This window comes from Coenobita brevimanus, chromosome 81 (assembly GCF_032717465.1).
Source record: "Coenobita brevimanus isolate Jiangsu-jjx chromosome 81, ASM3271746v2, whole genome shotgun sequence".
Classification (NCBI taxonomy): Eukaryota; Metazoa; Arthropoda; class Malacostraca; order Decapoda; family Coenobitidae; genus Coenobita; species Coenobita brevimanus.
The window spans coordinates 5374214-5392516 of NC_137034.1; the positions used below are offsets into that span (position 1 = coordinate 5374214).

The following is an 18303-nucleotide window of genomic DNA, read 5'->3' on the forward strand; positions in this document are numbered from 1 at the left end:
TGCATAGCCATCAATGGGGCAACTGTCATGATCCCCATTGGCTGTGTCGCATGTCATGCCTTGGAGGAATAAACCAGGGGAGTGGTGTCCATCCATACCAGCTCCTTGTGTGACTGGCCATTCTGTAATAGTATTCTCTCTTTAGTACCATAGTTTAGGGAGGATGGTAGGAAAAAGCTGAGTGCCAGGTGACATGTGTTGGTGATTTAGGAGTTAACCCCTGAGTGGCATTAAATAAGCAGTGCACCTCACCTGCACCTTAAATCTAACTGTTACCCCACCTTCCCTTTCATTTAGGGTTCAAAGAGTGGGAATTAGAAGGAATAACGGTGTACATTAATTATGGTAGCTTACCCCCTTATTTTTACTCTGAATCCTTGCTAACTCTTACCTCCTGACCTGTTCTTGATCCTTTCTTAGGTCACTTCTTGTCCCTGAGGTCCCTTTTCCAGCTGTTGTCCCTTATCTTCTAGTCAATCCTTCCTTTCCCATAGGCATCTCAGAGTGGGAGTGTGGAGGGAACGGTGGTACACCAGCGGCCACCACCTCTGTCACGCTCACAGACTGACTCCAACATCCAGTACTCACACGAGGAAGCCGTGGAGGCACCTGGCTCAGCTCACTACATCACCAGAGATGGTCACATTAATCTCACTGTTTTGCTCAAGGTTATAGTTTTATTCTTGAGTTCTCATTCATCAGTATGTACATGTTCCCCTTAATACAGTAATCATTCCAATATCCGACGTAATAGAGCCATAGGTAGGTCCGGATATTGGTCCTGTCCGGATATTGGGCCCCAGCTTATGGACTTGTACTTATGGACCCTAACTCAGAGAAACACCTATACAACTCCCTCTGGACATGCATAACACCTATTTAAGACCCAAATCACACCAATAAGGCACATAAATGACTGAAATAAATGCAAAAGAAACATAAAATGAGGGTTTAGAAGTAGGTTCATACAATAATAAACATTCTGGTGACTGGCTCCTGGACTGGTACTTATGGACCCTAACCTAGCCTAACTCAGAAAAACACCTTCCTACTGCACATGCCTAGCTCCTAACACCCTATTCACACCAATAAAGGACATTAAAGAGTGAAATGAGGTAAGTATAGTATGGAAAAAAGTACAGTATGAAACATTCTTATGTCCGGATAGTGGGGATGTTCGGATATTGGGCATCTGGATATTAGAGTGATTACTGTACTCTATTGCATTATTTATATTTAAGCTGTTTAATTAAGCTTGAGATTATTAATGGGAATAAGTCCCCAGTTTCTAAGGATCATTTATGAAGTAGTTTTGAGCATTCATTAAGGGTAGTCTTAATGTCTTGTTATTTCAGCAGTAAGGTACACATCAAATGCATCGTACTCTTGAGTTTAATGAAAGACTCAAAAACTATGTCTGGCCAATCCGTTTGTGGCCTCAATTTTTATAATGCAATAGTGATTTTCTTAAACAGTTTTTGCTGTTTTTGTAAACATTCAAAGATAAATCAGCCTTGAGTAGATTTCTTTTAAACAATTTATTTAACATTTTCCCTTTGGCATGCAAAATACCTACTCTGGGCATACAAAAAGCCACACCCACATCCAGGTTCACATTATAACTAGAAGATTATCACTTCTACAGTATGCAATTATGAGGCTAGGAGTTGTTCAGACTGATTCACAATAGGTGGCATTAGTGTAAGTATATATTGTCAGGGATAAAAGTTATCCCAATATTTCATCTGTTATACTTTTCACTTTCCTCAGCTGGCAAATATTCCTCATTTGAGAGTGGCATGATATGATAATCTTCCCTTTGATGATTCTTTTTGATATGTTGCATCTGAAAGGAAAGTGACAGACATACCCCAAGTGTAAAGTGGATGCTGAAGAACAACAGGTGAACTTTTGCCCTGAGTGTACCTGCATAATACACAAGTACAGCTCACTAATTGCTTGCCGAGTATCATATATGACCTCATTGTTAAATTGTTGGTTATGGCTTCTGTTGCCTAGGTTTTATTTTATATTTCATGGAGACATTATGTACTATTGATAACAAAAGTCCTATCACCACTACTGCTTTTCTGTCAGTGGACTTTGAAAATTAGTCTTCTGAATCCAAAGCTTCTGTGATAGAAGCCAAAGCTTCTATCACAGATGACACTGATCTGTGACTGGATGAAAGCACCAGTGTCCATTGCTGTTGATTCACTAGACTGATTTTCAGATTCCATGGAGAAAACAGCAAGAGGGGTAGTAAGACTTTTGTGGCCAATATATTCTCTGCAAGTACATGAATTGCTACTTGACTTACTGACTTGTATGTATAATTCCAGGCCACCCAGTCTGTGGCTCAGCGGGATAGTCATGTGTGTTCACTGCGAGTGTGTGAAGTGTTGTTGCACCTTCTGGACTTCCTGCTGGACCTGGGCATCCTGAATGTCACCAAACGCTGGGAGAAGCTGGACCAGGATGATATGCCGAGTGAGGAAGATACCAAGCCCAATGAGAAAGATAAAGAACACCAGCTTCACTTCATGATGATGGACACAGTTATGAGGTACTACAATACACAGTCATTTAATACAGTGCCAATACAAAATACAACCCATGAGTAATACACTATGCTCACATTGTATTGCAGTCCTATACACCACAACACACATACCTCATGCATCTCAGTTTCACAAAACAGACAATCATTCAGTATAGCTTTTAGCATACTGGTAGCAAGAGATCCTACGAGCAACCAGCAGAAGTGACTGGTTTCCTGCAGTCCACCAGGCTTTTGTCCAAATGGCCCTGGAACTACCTCAGCAGTAATAACAGCACATTACAGTATATATACAACAAAACTTGAAAGTCTGTGAAATGTAAAGGCAGTTATCTACTTGCATTACAGATTTTTGTATCTATGAACAAACCCCATTTTGGCACACAGTGATGATGATGATGATAATAAACTCTTGTCACCTGGGTTGCTAATGTGAGTGCAGCGATAGTCACCATGGCCTGCAGTCTGACAAGTTGTGTACTGTTGATAATCCTCTCTCCATCATACTTTATGTCTCATTGATTTGGGAGTATTAGGTGGCGCTGACCATCATCCATTCCTGTGATGTAGCGCTGCCTACATCTTCCTTCACCGTTATCATTCTTTTTTCTGTGTTTGCCTTCCTGTCCTCCTGTTTCTCTCACCTTTCCTGGCACTTTTCATTACTCTTCTTTTGTTCCTGGTGGCTTTACATTGAGTGACAAGCCAAATGGTTTCTTGTAAGTCAGGAAACCATGTGCAATGCTGGGTGGTAACCGTATAACCAACCCCTATATGTTCCCCATGTGTCAGCAAATGAGTTGGCAGAGGGTGAGTGCCCCTCCCCATAAAACAACTAACTCAAGAGTCAGACAGCCTCCCCTTATGGGATTATGGATTCTGGCTATAGATAGATAGATTTTTGGACCCTACGTCACCCCATCTTTAGTGGGAAAAAGGTGTAGTTGATGTTGATGATGGCTTATTTATTTATTTATGTATTTACTGTACTGCAGGATCTATCGCCACCTGGGATGCCAACATGGGTGCAGTGATGGCCACCGTGGCCCTCCAGCTGACCTACTACGTCACACGGGCCAGGCATTGTTGGCTCGCCTCTACCGCATCCATCAGAGCACCTTCAGGAGGTTCCTTAGGGCCTATGTCAAAGCAAAGCCAATCACAGAGATACTTGAGTTCTTCCATGCCTTCCTTGGCTTCTGTGTTGATCCTGGCTCACTACTGTCACCAATGAGTGAGTCTTAAGTTTTGTTTACAGTCAGATATGAAACTGATTTGTCTTGATATCACTGTACAGTACTGTAAATTGTTCAAAAGAAAATATTACCCCCACATATAATATGAAGAGGGTTCAAGCCAAGGTAAAACTGTTATACCTTCCCAGTAAAGAGCATTTGTATGAAATTATTGTTTTGTACTTCTTTTTATTAGTAATGTATCTTGTGCTATATTTTTCAAGTTCATTTATGATAGTGTCCCTTCATTATATAGAGGTGATCCATTGGTATACTTCTTGTACACAAACTTGGCCTACAATTGCCATCACTCAACGTTGAATGCTGAGTCATAACAAGAGATTAGCAACAGAATATGGTGGCAGCCATTAGCAAGTGCTATGGAAAGGATGTAGGACTAAACCATTATCTTTTCCTGTCTGAGCTACATGAAATACCCAGCCAAAGAATAATAATTTAGGCCAGGTTAAGGTGAAAGAACTATAATATTTGTTTGTTTGCATTACTAATTGATGAATTGGTACAGTTTCTGGTAGTGGTCCAAAGAGGTCTACTTCAAGCAAAGGCCTGGACAACCAGCAGGGAGGTTATGCCACCAACTTCGGAGCATCACTTGGAGGTGCCGGATCTAGGGGCATTGAGGGACAGTTGGTGGCATCTGTCTTTAAGGCTCTTGTTTCACGCTTTGCAAAGTCAAGCAAAGAATTGAAGAGCCCAGAAAATATGGTAAATACTCACTGAAGTACATTATGACCCCTTCAGTTTGAAAATATCTCTTAGTATTTTGTTCTGTCTGAGGTCAGACTATTGTCATGAGCTTAGGAGACCTCTTCATAGTAAATGATTGTATAAATACTATATCTGAGCATTCCAATTCAAAAAGTCTCTCCTAAACTGACTGAAATCATCTGATGGTGACAGGAAGAATAAATGTTATCAGGCTGAAAGGATGCATATTTTCTAAGATCTACTGTGTATTGTTATTGTTTTCTTAATCAGCATTCAGCAAAATATTGATTGTGTTCTGTGAGCATTAACCCGCCCCATCCCGACCACTTTTCCACCACTGACTCCCCCCAATCCCGACCATTTTTGGAAAAAAATTTTTTTGGCTCAAACCTCCGCTTTTTGTGAGAAACATCGAAAATTCATAGAGAAATCGCTCACCTGAGGTTTAAAGTACTTGATACAGGTAGCAGTACCTCCTCACCTTACTGTGTTTTCTATCAGGCTGGCTCCATAGAAAATGAGTTCTGTGGGAGGGTAACCATTCCACACCACTCATAAACGGTAGTTATTTATTTATTTGGTACGAATGTATATGTAGTATGAGAATATATTGGTTTTCACACAGTAATATAGGCAATATAAGCATTGTTTCACTCACCAAACACATCAGCATATCTGACCTTTTTAGGCGACATTACCTGATCATCATTTCTGACTGTTTCTTCCTCTAATGCTATGTAAAGTTTGTCCTTCACATTGTCATTGATTGGGGATTCACTCTGGCCCTGAATTTCGTACTGTGGCACGACGTGTCTTTACTGGCCAGGTCACTGGTAACAGGTGAACTGCCGAGACAGTGGCATGCGGATGGGGGGGAGGTCATGCTGGGTAAGGCATTGTCCCTGCCTGGCATCTTGTAGAGAAATGTGTCCTGTGTATACGTACCAAAAATCACTCACGAAAGTTGAAAATTGTGGAAATTAGGGACCTTGCAATTGATTCGCGTTTATATACATCAACGGGATTGGCTGTGACAAAACGTGTGGACGTTTATTCATGTCAGCGGGACGGGGCGAGTTAAAGCACATACCACCCAACCTTCACATTGTTTATTATAACTTGTATTAGCACTAACTAATAATTGAGATTATGGTGAGCCTTTTTTGTCCAGGCTGTGTACTGTGATGTGAGGCAGCTGCTGGGATACATCCGAGACTGCCATGGAGGGGTGTTCCGGAGGGTAGCTCTCTCAGGTCTTATTGACTCTGCTGACCGCCCTCACAAGCACAGACAGAAGCTTCAGACAACCAGGGTCATAAGGTAGGTTTTTGTTTTTTCAGACTCCAAAGCTTTAGATGAAAAAAAAAAAAAAAAAATTAGGATGATGATATTGATGATGATTACTGTCCTCTCCATCAGACGTGTGACAGTGGAGGAGGATGCCTACCATGACTCTCCTCCCACCACAACAGAGGAGGGAGGGGAAGGAGGCAAAGGAAGGAAGGGCATATTTAAGAAGAAGTCAACATCTTCCTCCATAACCTCGGTCATTAGAAAAGCACCATCTGTCAGCAGTGTTTATGATGACCAGCAAGAGGTGAGAATTACTATAGGTATAACATGTAAAACTGAGTGATTGGCTGATGGATTACAATACAGCGGTGTTTACACAACAAGGTTATTGCTACATACTGTTAGTTGCTTTATCGCATCCTTACAGACTGGCAGTTGTAAAAATTGTATAATATGATGTAACAGCCTAATCACCATTGCCATCCATAGCCTTCAACCAAACAGCATTCTCCATGAACCCCTGCCAGTCATTCATCCAGCAGACACTACCTACATCTTAGAGACATAAGTTCATCTGTGAAGATTACAATGTAGCCAACTCCTTTCTACAAGTACCAAGATCAAGTACAGAACAACTCCCAGACAATCCGCTCCACCCAGACAGAGCACTCTCTCACTACAATCACTGTACCCCAGTGGCGTAGCGTGGGGGGGGCCACAGGGGCGGTTGCCCCGGGCGCAAAATTCTTAGGGGGCAAAATTAAAAAAAAAAAAAAAGTGATAATAAATTAAAAATAGCGTGCCCTACCCCTCATACAGAAAATCTCCCAATGTTTGAACATTCTACACAGTTTTTCAACATGACGGGGCAAATAAACGTTGCCACGTAACATTTACATTATTTTTCTCGCTAATTACAGCCATACTGTCTTCATGTAATCCTTATCGGTGAATTATAATGCTTATTAATTGCGTGATTTCCCGTTTGAAGATACCGGTACTGTAATGTTCCATAACTTGCACAAAAAATCATATTTAAAAAAAATCATTGTTTCACCAAGTTGCAAGGGCGCCTAGATAGCATCGCTCCTCCTCCCCTACGCACCTCGTCTCCATGATGTGTGACACTGATACGTCGAATAATTTTTAAAATCCACCTCAAGCCTAAAGTAATTCTTAAAATGCATATGTATATAGAAGATTTTCTACTCAGAATGACATATTCTTTCACCTCTACAAATATTTGCAGAAACTCGTGTTACACGTTGTATTTACGAAACATGCTGTGGCTTCCGTTATTTGTGCACGTGGCAACAATGCGATCGCTAAATTAAGATCTGTTGAAGTCTCAAAATACCGTCGCCAAGTAATTTTCCCGCCAATTTAGTGTTGCAACACCAACACAGAGTAAAACATGATTTATTTATTTATTTTTTTTTTAATACAAGATCTTGGGTCTTTTACCCCTACCGTGGGTTCTTGGAGATTAATTCGAAAAATCACGTGGATTTTTTTTTTTTTTTTAAGTCCAAATAAATATACACATTAAACCTGGAAACTGTACTTTTTACTTTAATGATTAGTATGAAATGTTTGTCTATAATAACGTGTACGCACCCTGTGAACTGTGTGTACGGATGCAAAAGCGCTTTCCTTTTGATGAGGAAAATGTGCTGGCATTACTCAATAGTTTTTATCCAAAAGTAGCTATGTCTCCCAGAACAAAAGCCATTGCAAAATTGGTGGTACACTTCCCTACTCTCGTAAAGGAGAAATAGCTTGATTCTCTTCAGGAACAGTGGCAAGATCTGTTGCATTCCAAGTCAACTCTTCAGCATCTCAATCAATCAGCAACTTGCATATTTCTGGCATGAAATGCTTGGAATTACTGATGGGAATAATCAGTCTAAATTTCAATGTCTTTCAAGATTAATGTGTGAACTTTTAGTTCTACCACATTCCTCTGCGTTCACCCACACACAGCTGTCAATCGGTTGTTTGCAAAAACAAGCCATCGCTTGACAAGAAATACCGTGCTTTGAATGGATACCATCAAAAGAACTCATCATTGACATGAAAAGTGACAATATTTGCCAGCGTTATGGAGATAAGTGTTGCAGCACACAGCAGGCAACACATATCCTGCCGACGAGACCAAAATTGCCAGTGGCAGAGATGAAAACACAGAGGTTTATGTACAGTAATTCTATCTATCTATCTATCTATTGCCAGACGCCTTAATCCCTTATACGGGGTGGCCACACACAGATCGCCTCCACGTCACCCTGTCCCCCGCCATTTCACTGCCCTGCTCCCAATTCACACCTCCTTCTCTCATATACCTCTGCACTCCATCCCTCCATCTCATCCTTGGCTTTCCTCTCCCTCTTTCCCCCTCCACCTCACTCACATACTCTTCTTGTCAGTCTCTCACTCTCCATCCTCTCCAGATGGCCAAACCACCTCAGTGTGTTTCTCCTAATGCTTCCTATCACATCCACATCCACACCACAACGCTCCTTCACATCCTCATTTGTCAGTCTGTCTCTCCATGTGACTCCACAAGCTCCTCTCAAATAACTCATTTCCACTGCTCTCACTCTTGACATGTGTCCCTCCAACAACGTCCAAGCTTCACTTCCATACGTCAGAGTTGGTAGCACAAAACTGTCATTTAATAACTTTTTCACTTCCATGCTCACTTCCGTGACTTCCCTGTTTCTTATCACTGCCTTCAAGGAACCAGCAACTCTTTCTTCCTTGTTGTACCCTTTCAAGCACTTCACCCTCCAAACTTCCATCCTTACTCATCACACTACCCAAGTTCTTAAACATACTCACATTTTCCATTTCCTCATCATCCAACCTCACTGTACATTCACTGACTTCACCTCTCTCGAAGTCCATCACTTTACTCTTCCCTACATTCAACTTTAAATTCCGTTTCATACTCACTCTCCCAAACTCATCCGCCAAGCCTTGCAGCTCCCCTTCGTCTTCACTTAACAACACAGTATCATCTGCAAACAACAGTACAGGGAGTTTCCAAACACTACCCTCTCTCATTAGGGCTGCTCCAACATCCACTGTCCTACCTTGCATCTCTTTTATAACCCCATCCATATACAGATTGAACAACCATGGGGACATGACACATCCTTGTTTCAGCCCAACCTTCAAATAGAAAAACTCACTCAGTTCACTATCCACATGCACTGCAGCCTTAGCACCTTCATACATACTCTTCACAGCATTCAGCAACTTCCCATCTACTCCATATATTCTTAACACTTTCCACAATCCTTGTCTATCCACCCTGTCATATGCTTTCTCCAAATCCATGAAGGCCACATACAGCTTCTTTCCCATCTCTAGACACTTTTCCACTAAAGATCTAAGAATGAATATCTGATCTACACAACCTCTGCCCTTCCTAAAACCTCCTTGTTCATCTCCGACTAATTCCTCTGCTGTATAAAAACCTAAAAGATGAGTTGAAGGAAATATACTTGTACTTATATGTACATATAAAACTTGTTACGTAAATCTTGGGTTTCTTCCTACGATCTTGGAGATTTTAGGTGAGCCATCTTGTATTTTTCTACTTTCCCCAGTGGCAACCTTGGCTGTAGCCAGTGTGTGCCTGTGCCGATAGGAGTTCGATCGTTTGGTGAATTTTGTTGTTTTGGCTTGTTGACAGATTTTTTTTTTTTCTGTGATCATTGTTTTGCTGACGTGGTTGTCATTTCTTATTCTTTGTTCTTCTGTTTCAACTATGATATATATATATATATATATATATATATATATATATATATATATATATATATATATATATATATATATATATATATATGTAATTTTTTAATGGTTTAAACATATACGAAAGTGAAGAAATGGGTATGCAATGAAGTATTTTCTTAAAATACATGTGCATGGGGGGTAAGGGGTTCAATTACTGGACTGGTGGAAGAGACTCAGGGAGTGCTAACGGGCCACGGGTTATGAGGCGCAATACTTTCCTTGCCCCGGGCGCTGGCAACCCATGCTACGCCACTGCTGTACCCTTACAAGTCTGACAAACCCACAGCCTACCTTCAGCACATGTTCCCTGGAAGTGTTAAGCACAAGTGGCCAACACAATTACAAGCATAATATGAAACAGACAATTATCATCACAAACTGCATGCTGTTACCAGAGCCATGCAGACCTATCTTGATACTCATGTGCTTATAGTTTGTACATAAATAAATACTGATTCCTCTCCTCCAGTGGCTGTTCCTAAACAAATTGACTTCTTTCTTACATGCCCCCATGTATGCTTATACCTAGGTTAACCTCAAACATGTACTATCATGATTAAAATTGTATCAACATTCTACTACCAGCATTGTGTCTTGCCTTCCAAGCTTCTTTTTCCTTTCTGAATGTCAGAGAGTTTCCTATCATCATATACTTTACTTATTGTGTTTTATATGAAAATATTTCATTTAATGCCCTCCATTGCCACACCCAGCAGAGGAGTGTCACTGGAGTTATGATTATTATTATACCATTTTTCACGCTTATACAGGACTCTCCAGGGGGTCAGAGTCCAGTGTCAACGTTGCGTTGGCGTCACCACCCACTGAGTTCCAGGTCAACGGAACATGATCACCTTACGCCTAATGCCCACCCCAAGAACCGCAGGGTGTCTAAGCTGGGTGGGTTCTCAGGCATGTTCTGTTGATTTATTTATTGATTTTTTTTCTAGCCACCTCAGTGCAGTGATGCATTTTATATTTTGCTCTTTCTGTTTTCAGATGGTCTTGTACAGATTAGGAAGGATTTTTCAAATTGGAGGGGTTAGATTTCGCATTCACTACCCACGGCACTTAATGCAATGGTACTGTACAAATCTTTATAAAGTGGTTTAGAAGTGGCAGGAAATAAAAATAAAGTAGCTACATCATTGGATTAAAAGGGCTAATATAGGTCCATTTCTGGTTATAGCTTTGATAGTGCATTCCCTAAGGTCTAACAGTTCTCCTACATGACATACACCTTCACACATCACTACATCAGGTGTGAGGCAGTGAATTACTGTGAGGGCCTAGTTTGTGGGCTGTCTTTTGTGGTGGTAGTGAAGTAAAGGCAAATAAAAAGGGATGATGATGTTTGCAGTAAACTGGCTCCGTGGGCGCAGCATAGAGGAGGAAGGCATCTTGGGGGCCCTGCAGAGTGAGTCAGTGCACCTGCCACCCCAGCTGGCCCGACGACTCTCCCTGACAGCCTCACAGGGCATTGCATATGGACTGGCTGGAGGTTTCACACGTCCACGCCTCGTCACCAAACCAGGGGCAGGGTAAGTGATCTTATAAACAAATGAATAGTAACTTATATATGAGCTAGGCATCATAAGAATGCAAGCTTTTTTCTCTTAGTATTTTTCAGTTGTCACTTATTGTATCTCTTTGTGAATGAAGGTGATGCCATAGTTGTTTAAGCATTGTGGGTCAGTTTTGCCTGCCCAAGTTTGCATACAGAAAAACCAGCTTGTAAAGTTCCGTCTTAATGATTATCAGGGTTTAGTATGGTGTGTTGTTCAGTTGATTAGTCATCTTGGCAAACTCATTTAGTTACATCAAAGATTTGTTATCTGTAAGCATATGCTTAATTAACATTACCTGTGTTGCAATATTTGTAGTAGAGCATTTTCCATGTTAACTGATCAGCACATTGTTGTATAATTATTCTTTCCTTCCAGGCCTATGACTTTAAGATTTTTGCAGGCAAGACAGAGAATGGAAGAGCATATAAGTAAGCTTAGCTTTGGTAAAAGTAAGAAGAAGGACCTCATCTGTGATGAAACCCCAGGTATGAAGTGAACTGTATTAGCTGTAGATCCGTTAAATCCATCAAGTACTGTACAATATGATTCCTCACCTAACACAGTATTTGTTTTGTAATAACTGCTGCTTAGAACAAATATCAGGGAAAACTTAAATTCAGACCTAATTGATTTTCAGATTTAAGCAGAATTCATATTGAAGATGTTAATAAAACATTTTTTTTTTTTTCAAGGCCATGAAAGAAACATTTTTTACTCATAGGGAGTTTTGGAGGCACTCAAGGATGTGGCCTTGAATCAGTAAAGGTTTCTCCACAACCTGCTGTCAGAGGAAAGAATGTGCTTTTTGCCAGAGATTATGTTCTGCATTGTAGAGTCATGTAATTAGTTGTTGCTGCAGTATATTCATACTTAAGTTTACATTCTTGCATACATGTTACCACATTGCTCTCTGTATTTTGTTAAGTTGCATCAGGGTATATTCTTTCTCTAATGATGACTCCACTTTACACTTGGCAGAGTCATAGTGCTGGAGTAAGTGTTTATGAACATACACGTCCTTCTGCATGGTTTGCTGGGTGTATATTTATTATTGTAATTAATCTGGTACTGCAGCACTGCCACGTTTATAAAAAAAATTATGAGGGGAAATGAATAATGTAAGGCATTAGGCAGGTACAGAAGTTTAATATTCACCCCTTCTGCTTACTTTCCTCTCATGGCCTATGGCTGGTATATTGCTTCTTCCATAAATGATGTGTCAGGGAAGAAAGTGATGAACTTGCTCTAAGTGTGAAGTAGTTGCTGTGAAATAGTTGACAGACTTTCCTGGGTATATCTTTGATGTTATGTACCTTATCTCCTCTTTTATGTGCCCTCTTTCACTCTTCCCCTTCTCTCATACCACCCCTTGGTGTGAGCAGATCCAAGCCGACGCAACAGCCTAGACCAAGAGGGTGGTGTGAGGGAGCGCAGTGTGGTGCTGGTGCGGGAGAGGAAGCTGGTGCCAGTGGACTTGGTCAGGACTGGCATGATGCGCTTCTCATTTCTCCTCGAGACATGCCACCCAGGATCCATACCTGACCCTCAACTTATTGCTGCTGTTTTGGATCTGGTAAAATCTGCTTCCTGGCTGTAGTATGCAGTGAGATTTTTAGAGGATATGATACTGCACTGGTGACTGATTCAGAGGAGAGATTGAGACAGTTGGTAGAGGAGTTTGGAAGGGTGTGTGAAAGGAGGAAATTGAAAGTAAATGAGAATAAGAGTAAAGTGATGAAGTGTACGAGGTTGATAGATGGTAGGGGGATGAATATAGTTTTGAATGGTGAGTTGCTTGAGGAGGTAGATTGTTTTAAATATCTAGGGTCACATGTTGCTGTGGATGGAAGAATAGATGCAGAAGTGAAGTTTAGAATAAATGAAGTAGGAAAGGTGCTGGGAGGAATGAAAAAAGTGTTTAAATGTCGTTCGCTTAGAATGGATGTAAAGAGAAGGCTGTATGAGGGTGTTGTGGTATCGACTGCATTATATGGGGCTGAAACATGGAATATGGGTGTAGCAGAGAGGAAAAGTTTGAATGTAATGGAGATGAGGTGTCTGAGGAGTATGTGTGGGGTGACGCGTATGGATCGGGTGCGAAATGATGAAGTGCGAAGGAGAACTGGAGTTGTTCGGGAGATGGCTGGTAGAGTTGAGCAGAGGGTGTTGCGATGGTTTGGGCATATGGAGAGAATGGATAATGAGCGATTGGTGAAAAAGATAACTAGATCTGATGTGAGAGGTGTAAGGCTGAGAGGAAGACCACGAATAGGATGGATGGACAGTGTGAAGAGAGCGCTGGATGCGAGAAGGATGTATGTTGAGCAAGGAAGAGTGGCTGTGCATGACAGAAATAAATAGAGAGAAATTGTGAATGAATAAGTGATGACGCAGCCCTGAGGGGATATTCTCCCGCATTTGGTCTGATCAGCTAGTCAGGTCAGGTGCGGGTAAGGGGATGGGTCTGTTATGATGTGGCAGGGGTAAACCAGTTCTGCTGTCGGGCCCTGCTGCGGATGTCACTGATTGCATGGCGCAGTTGACCCTTGTGCGGTGTGGTGCAGTGAGGATCTGTCCGATATCCCCTTTGGGGCTAAGATGCGAATGAATGTGTTTGAATGGATGAGTAAATGGGGAGTGTGTCGTCTTGTCTCGGCTACCTCCCTTTCCTTGGGGGAAGCAGCCTAGGTATATAGATAGATAGAGATGATTCTATGTATGAGATGGAGTCAGGATTCCAAGGGCTTGAAAGGTGAATTAATTGGCCCATTTAATTTGATTTCCTGATGATAGTTCAGATTGTCAGGTTTTCTGGACCTTAGCTTACCTCATCCCCCCATCCTTGTGTGGGAAAAAGAGTTTGGGATGATGATGATGATGATCATTATGATAAAGTTAACAGGATGGTGCTGATGTATAACTTGATTGTTTATGTACAAGAGTGTACTGATAACTGCTGTGGTATTTCTTGACAGCCTGGAGCACCCGTGGTAGCCCGAGCAGCATTCTTGATGGAGATATCTCATTTTATCCACCGTTGTAATCGTGGTGCATGGCCAGCGTGGATCAAAATGTCCTTACCAATGTACCGGCCATCTGTCCCACATGGCCGCCTCCCACCTGCTGGCGTCAGGAGAATGAATGTTATCCAGCGAGCAGCTGGCAGGATGTTTTATCAGTGGGCAGAGGTAAGAGTGTAGAAGCAAGTTAAGGAAGTTGTCAACTAGAGATACCAGTAGTGATACGGAATATGTTCGTGAAGATACATTATCCAGCCAACAGCTGACAGAATGTGCTGCCAATGGACTGAGTTAACCCCTTCTTTACCGAAAATGTGTTTTGATGTACCCCCGTACATCGCCTGTTAACACCCGTGAGACACCAAAACCGCTACCGTGATACGCTGGTACACCCTTTAGTGAGTGGCAGCTTATGGGCCTCAGGGTAGCCCGGTAAGGCTGTTTTTGAGGACCTTGTGTTACCAACAGCTCTGTGTTTTGACAACAAAGACTGTGACGAAGTTCTGACAAATTCTGACATCATAAGATATGTCATGACTGAGTTGCGGTGGCACCAATGGCTTACTCACTCATTTGTGATGTAACCTCTTTTAGACCAATCATTATTTTATTTATAATTTCTACTACAGATATCGTACTATATTTTCTGCTGACATACGGCAAAATTTACACCCCTTGGCCTGCCTTAGAGACAATCAGTTACCACGCACTTGACCACGAGAGAGGGTGTACAGGATATTTTTCTCTCAGGCATCTCTGGCAGATTCCGATAGTGACGAGTTTATTCCTCATGAGGATACTTAATTAGATGTATCAGATGATGATGCAGCAGTGTCTGATGTGTCAATAGATGACTGTGATCCTGAAAATGATAGCGAGGTTGATGTGAGTGAGGAGGAGGAGGAGATTAGTAGCGAGCTTAGTGACACTGCACTCTTGGCAACAAGTGGGTCAAGGTCGCCATCACCATCACGTTTGTCCACACCCTTGATGCTCAGCTTACAAGGTAAATAAATAAGCCATTCATCTGTGCAGGACATTATTTTCAAGCCAGTTTGTACAGTAGTTACCTGGGTAACTACATCAGCATAAGACATGTAAACTTATGTACCGTAATGATTTATTTTATAATCTTTTTTTATCACCAACATCATGTGCGGTTTATGTGATCATCAGTATACAAACAAATCACAAAGAGTGAATAGTTTTGACATGGAAAAAAATATACACTGCCTCTCACACAACGGGAGCGGGAGCTATCAGGTTGGTATGGGGGGTAAACGTAGTGTTTACATCTGGGGGAGGGGTTGGTAAAGAAGGGGTTAAGGATAAGGATGGAAGTAAAGGAAGTTTTACTGTAGAAAATCAAAGCGAGGTAATGATACATGTTTTTGATGGTACACTACCAAGCTACTGACTGGCAGGATGCTTTACCAGTGGGCCGAGTTTTTTTTCCACCCCATAAGCAGTTCAGTCCTGAATGTTAATGCCAGTACCATTAACCCACTCATGCCCAGGACTGGTAATCTGTTTCACCTAAAGCTGGATTGCATTCTTTTCTCTACTTCAGGCATTGGGTACACGTTTGGAGGAGTTACTAGAGGAGTCTGGACCAAGTGTGGATGAGGTGGTGGCTCCAGTGACTGACAGTGAGGCTCGAAGGGCTTTCAGAGCCAGTGATGAGGAAGAGGATTTCCTGGATGAGGGTACCATATATCACTAATACTTTTTTATTACTGTAAGAGAGAGAGTGAGAGAGAGAGAGAGAGATATGGATGGTGCTGAGGCCAGAGGGAACTGAGTTGGCTGCATGGCTTTATGTGCAGAGGAGTACATAGCAAGAATTTGGCACCCCATTTTAACTGATAGTTGATGGATTATTTCTGTCTCTCAGTTGTGTGTGAAGCACGTCTATTGAATAGGTTATAAAAAAAAATGTCAATGAATAGGTTATAAAAAAAAAGTCAGGATGATTTTTATCATGATGATTTTGAGATTGATGATGACTGATGATGCTAACAGAAGTGTGTGTTTTGACAGTGAGTGTTAACCCAGGTAAAGCTGGATGATGATGATGATGGTGGTGATAATACTGTAATAATAACTAAACTGATTGCTGTGAACCAGGAAGGTTAGAATAGTAGGTGATGATGATGATTTTAAAAGTGTATATTCTTTAGGCAGGTTAGAATGATAATAATGATAATGTTGATAAGTAAATTGTGTTTTTTGTTGCTAGTGAGTGTGAATCCTGGTGGGTCGGACTGCCCCATGGCACTCAAGCTGGTGGCTGTGCAGGTCCTCCTTGAGATCACTGCCTTTCTCCGTGAGACCTACACCTCACTGCCAAAAAACACAAGGTACCAGGAATATTTAAATGTTGAATGGTACAAATTTTATTAGACACATGAGATTTCTCTTTAACCAACAGAGGCCTGCATCTGTTATGAAGAAATTTTCTGGTTTTTGCACTTGATTTAGCATCCAGTCCATAGAAAACATCAGCTGGACCACAGCCAACCCTAGTACAAGCTGTATGGGTATCCTTTTAGAGGAAACATAGCACTACTGTTATATCTATATGTATTTAAGGATGGGAGGTAATGTAACACTGGAAGTAAGGAAATTAATATACATATTACATAGCTACAATTCGTAATGTAGAAGGGTAATGCTTAAATCCAAATTGGCAGCCGCATGTCAGTGCGTGGTGACAGGTCATCGGGCTGGGGTGTACCTGGGGGTGTGCTAGGAGGGGGCCGGGACCACAACAGGCGATGGTCCATGGCTCTGTCCTCTATGGGCTACTCTCACCCCTCTGCACAGAGCCTTCAGAGCATCGGAGAGGCCCATCCAAGTAAGAGTGAGGGCAATAATCTAAAGTAGCATAGGAGGCTTCATAACACCTCTTCTTTTGCATTCCATTTTGCTTATTGCACTTTAACATTCTCTCATATGTTATTCATATAGTTCAGTGTCAAGATAGTTTGCATCAATAACATACAAAGGGAAATTGTTGTGTAATGTGCAGAATATGTCACCAAGGAATGGATGTTACAGAATCTCCAAGATCATTTAAAGTACAACTCCTTAACCCATATATTCATTGGCATAGAAGGCTTCCTAGCTCCCGGAAGAACCACGGTCCATCCTCATTCATATTCTATGAATTAAGCCATAGCTTCAGCCAATCAGGAGAGTACTTCTGAGGAGGATGGGAAAGCTGGTGAAAGGGAGAGCTGGAGCTCCTATTTCATTAGCCTTTAGGTCAAGTTCCAGACCATCCCTCTTCACTGACTTTTCTCAGATTATCACTGACATGGAGAGTGGGTTAGCATACTCCCCTAAGCAAATTTCTCGGCTCGGGGCTGAATGGACAGGGCCTGTGTTCTCTCTTCACCTTTTATTAATTTCTACTTTAAGAAAAGCAGCTTTCAAATGTACATCTTGTATCTTGTTCATGATGGAGAGGTTAAATGCACAAAAAAGGAAAAAATCACTTCTAACTTAAGAGCAACTTTATAACGAACCTTGAGCAGCTTCATATGATGAATAGATGTTAATTTATCAGCCGCTGAATAATGGCACAACTTTTATTGGAGCAGCTTTAAGGAAGGACTAACTGTATGCCCATATTTGGAAACATGTGTATTGGGGAGATTCAGTGCAAAGGATTTTGGCTGGATTTGGACCTTCATGTATTAATTTGGGCAAAAACTGTTGTGTCATCCCAGTAAATAACATCATATATGATTATAATTTCATCTCATCTCATCTCTGCAAGTTTTACCTTGAGAACATGTAGTATTTACTACTAATTATTTACAAATATGTCTCATTATACAGTGTGGCCTGTAAATAGTGCATCACTAAATTTGGCAGTATCTTATGTTTTACGAGGACAGCTCATTCAGCTAATGTGGGTGTGGGTGGTGTGGTTGTGGCATTGGGAGTAGGAAATGAATGAATGATGCAGGGTAGAGACGGTACTGATAATGCTGAGCCATCTCCACGACACAACAGATATTGCCTGACTGAGTGGAAATGAAGCCATATGTATGGGCCACCGAGTATTGTGCAGTATAATTTCATTT

At 41.4% G+C, this 18303-nt stretch overlaps 1 protein-coding gene across 1 annotated transcript in view; it reads left to right on the top strand.

Moving 5' to 3' along the window:
* The window catches only part of unc80 (unc80, NALCN channel complex subunit), a 152477-nt gene that overhangs the window by 68436 nt on the left and 65738 nt on the right, over window positions 1–18303 (top strand). Inside the window, exons 21-34 of the mRNA XM_080279925.1 lie at window positions 495–668; window positions 2343–2566; window positions 3556–3798; window positions 4332–4521; window positions 5696–5844; window positions 5944–6121; window positions 10392–10521; window positions 10982–11162; window positions 11565–11674; window positions 12572–12762; window positions 14165–14377; window positions 15780–15915; window positions 16449–16569; window positions 16903–17066. Of these exons, the coding sequence (XP_080136051.1) occupies window positions 495–668; window positions 2343–2566; window positions 3556–3798; window positions 4332–4521; window positions 5696–5844; window positions 5944–6121; window positions 10392–10521; window positions 10982–11162; window positions 11565–11674; window positions 12572–12762; window positions 14165–14377; window positions 15780–15915; window positions 16449–16569; window positions 16903–17066 (2404 nt within the window). The remainder of the gene's footprint in view (window positions 1–494; window positions 669–2342; window positions 2567–3555; window positions 3799–4331; window positions 4522–5695; window positions 5845–5943; window positions 6122–10391; window positions 10522–10981; window positions 11163–11564; window positions 11675–12571; window positions 12763–14164; window positions 14378–15779; window positions 15916–16448; window positions 16570–16902; window positions 17067–18303) is intronic.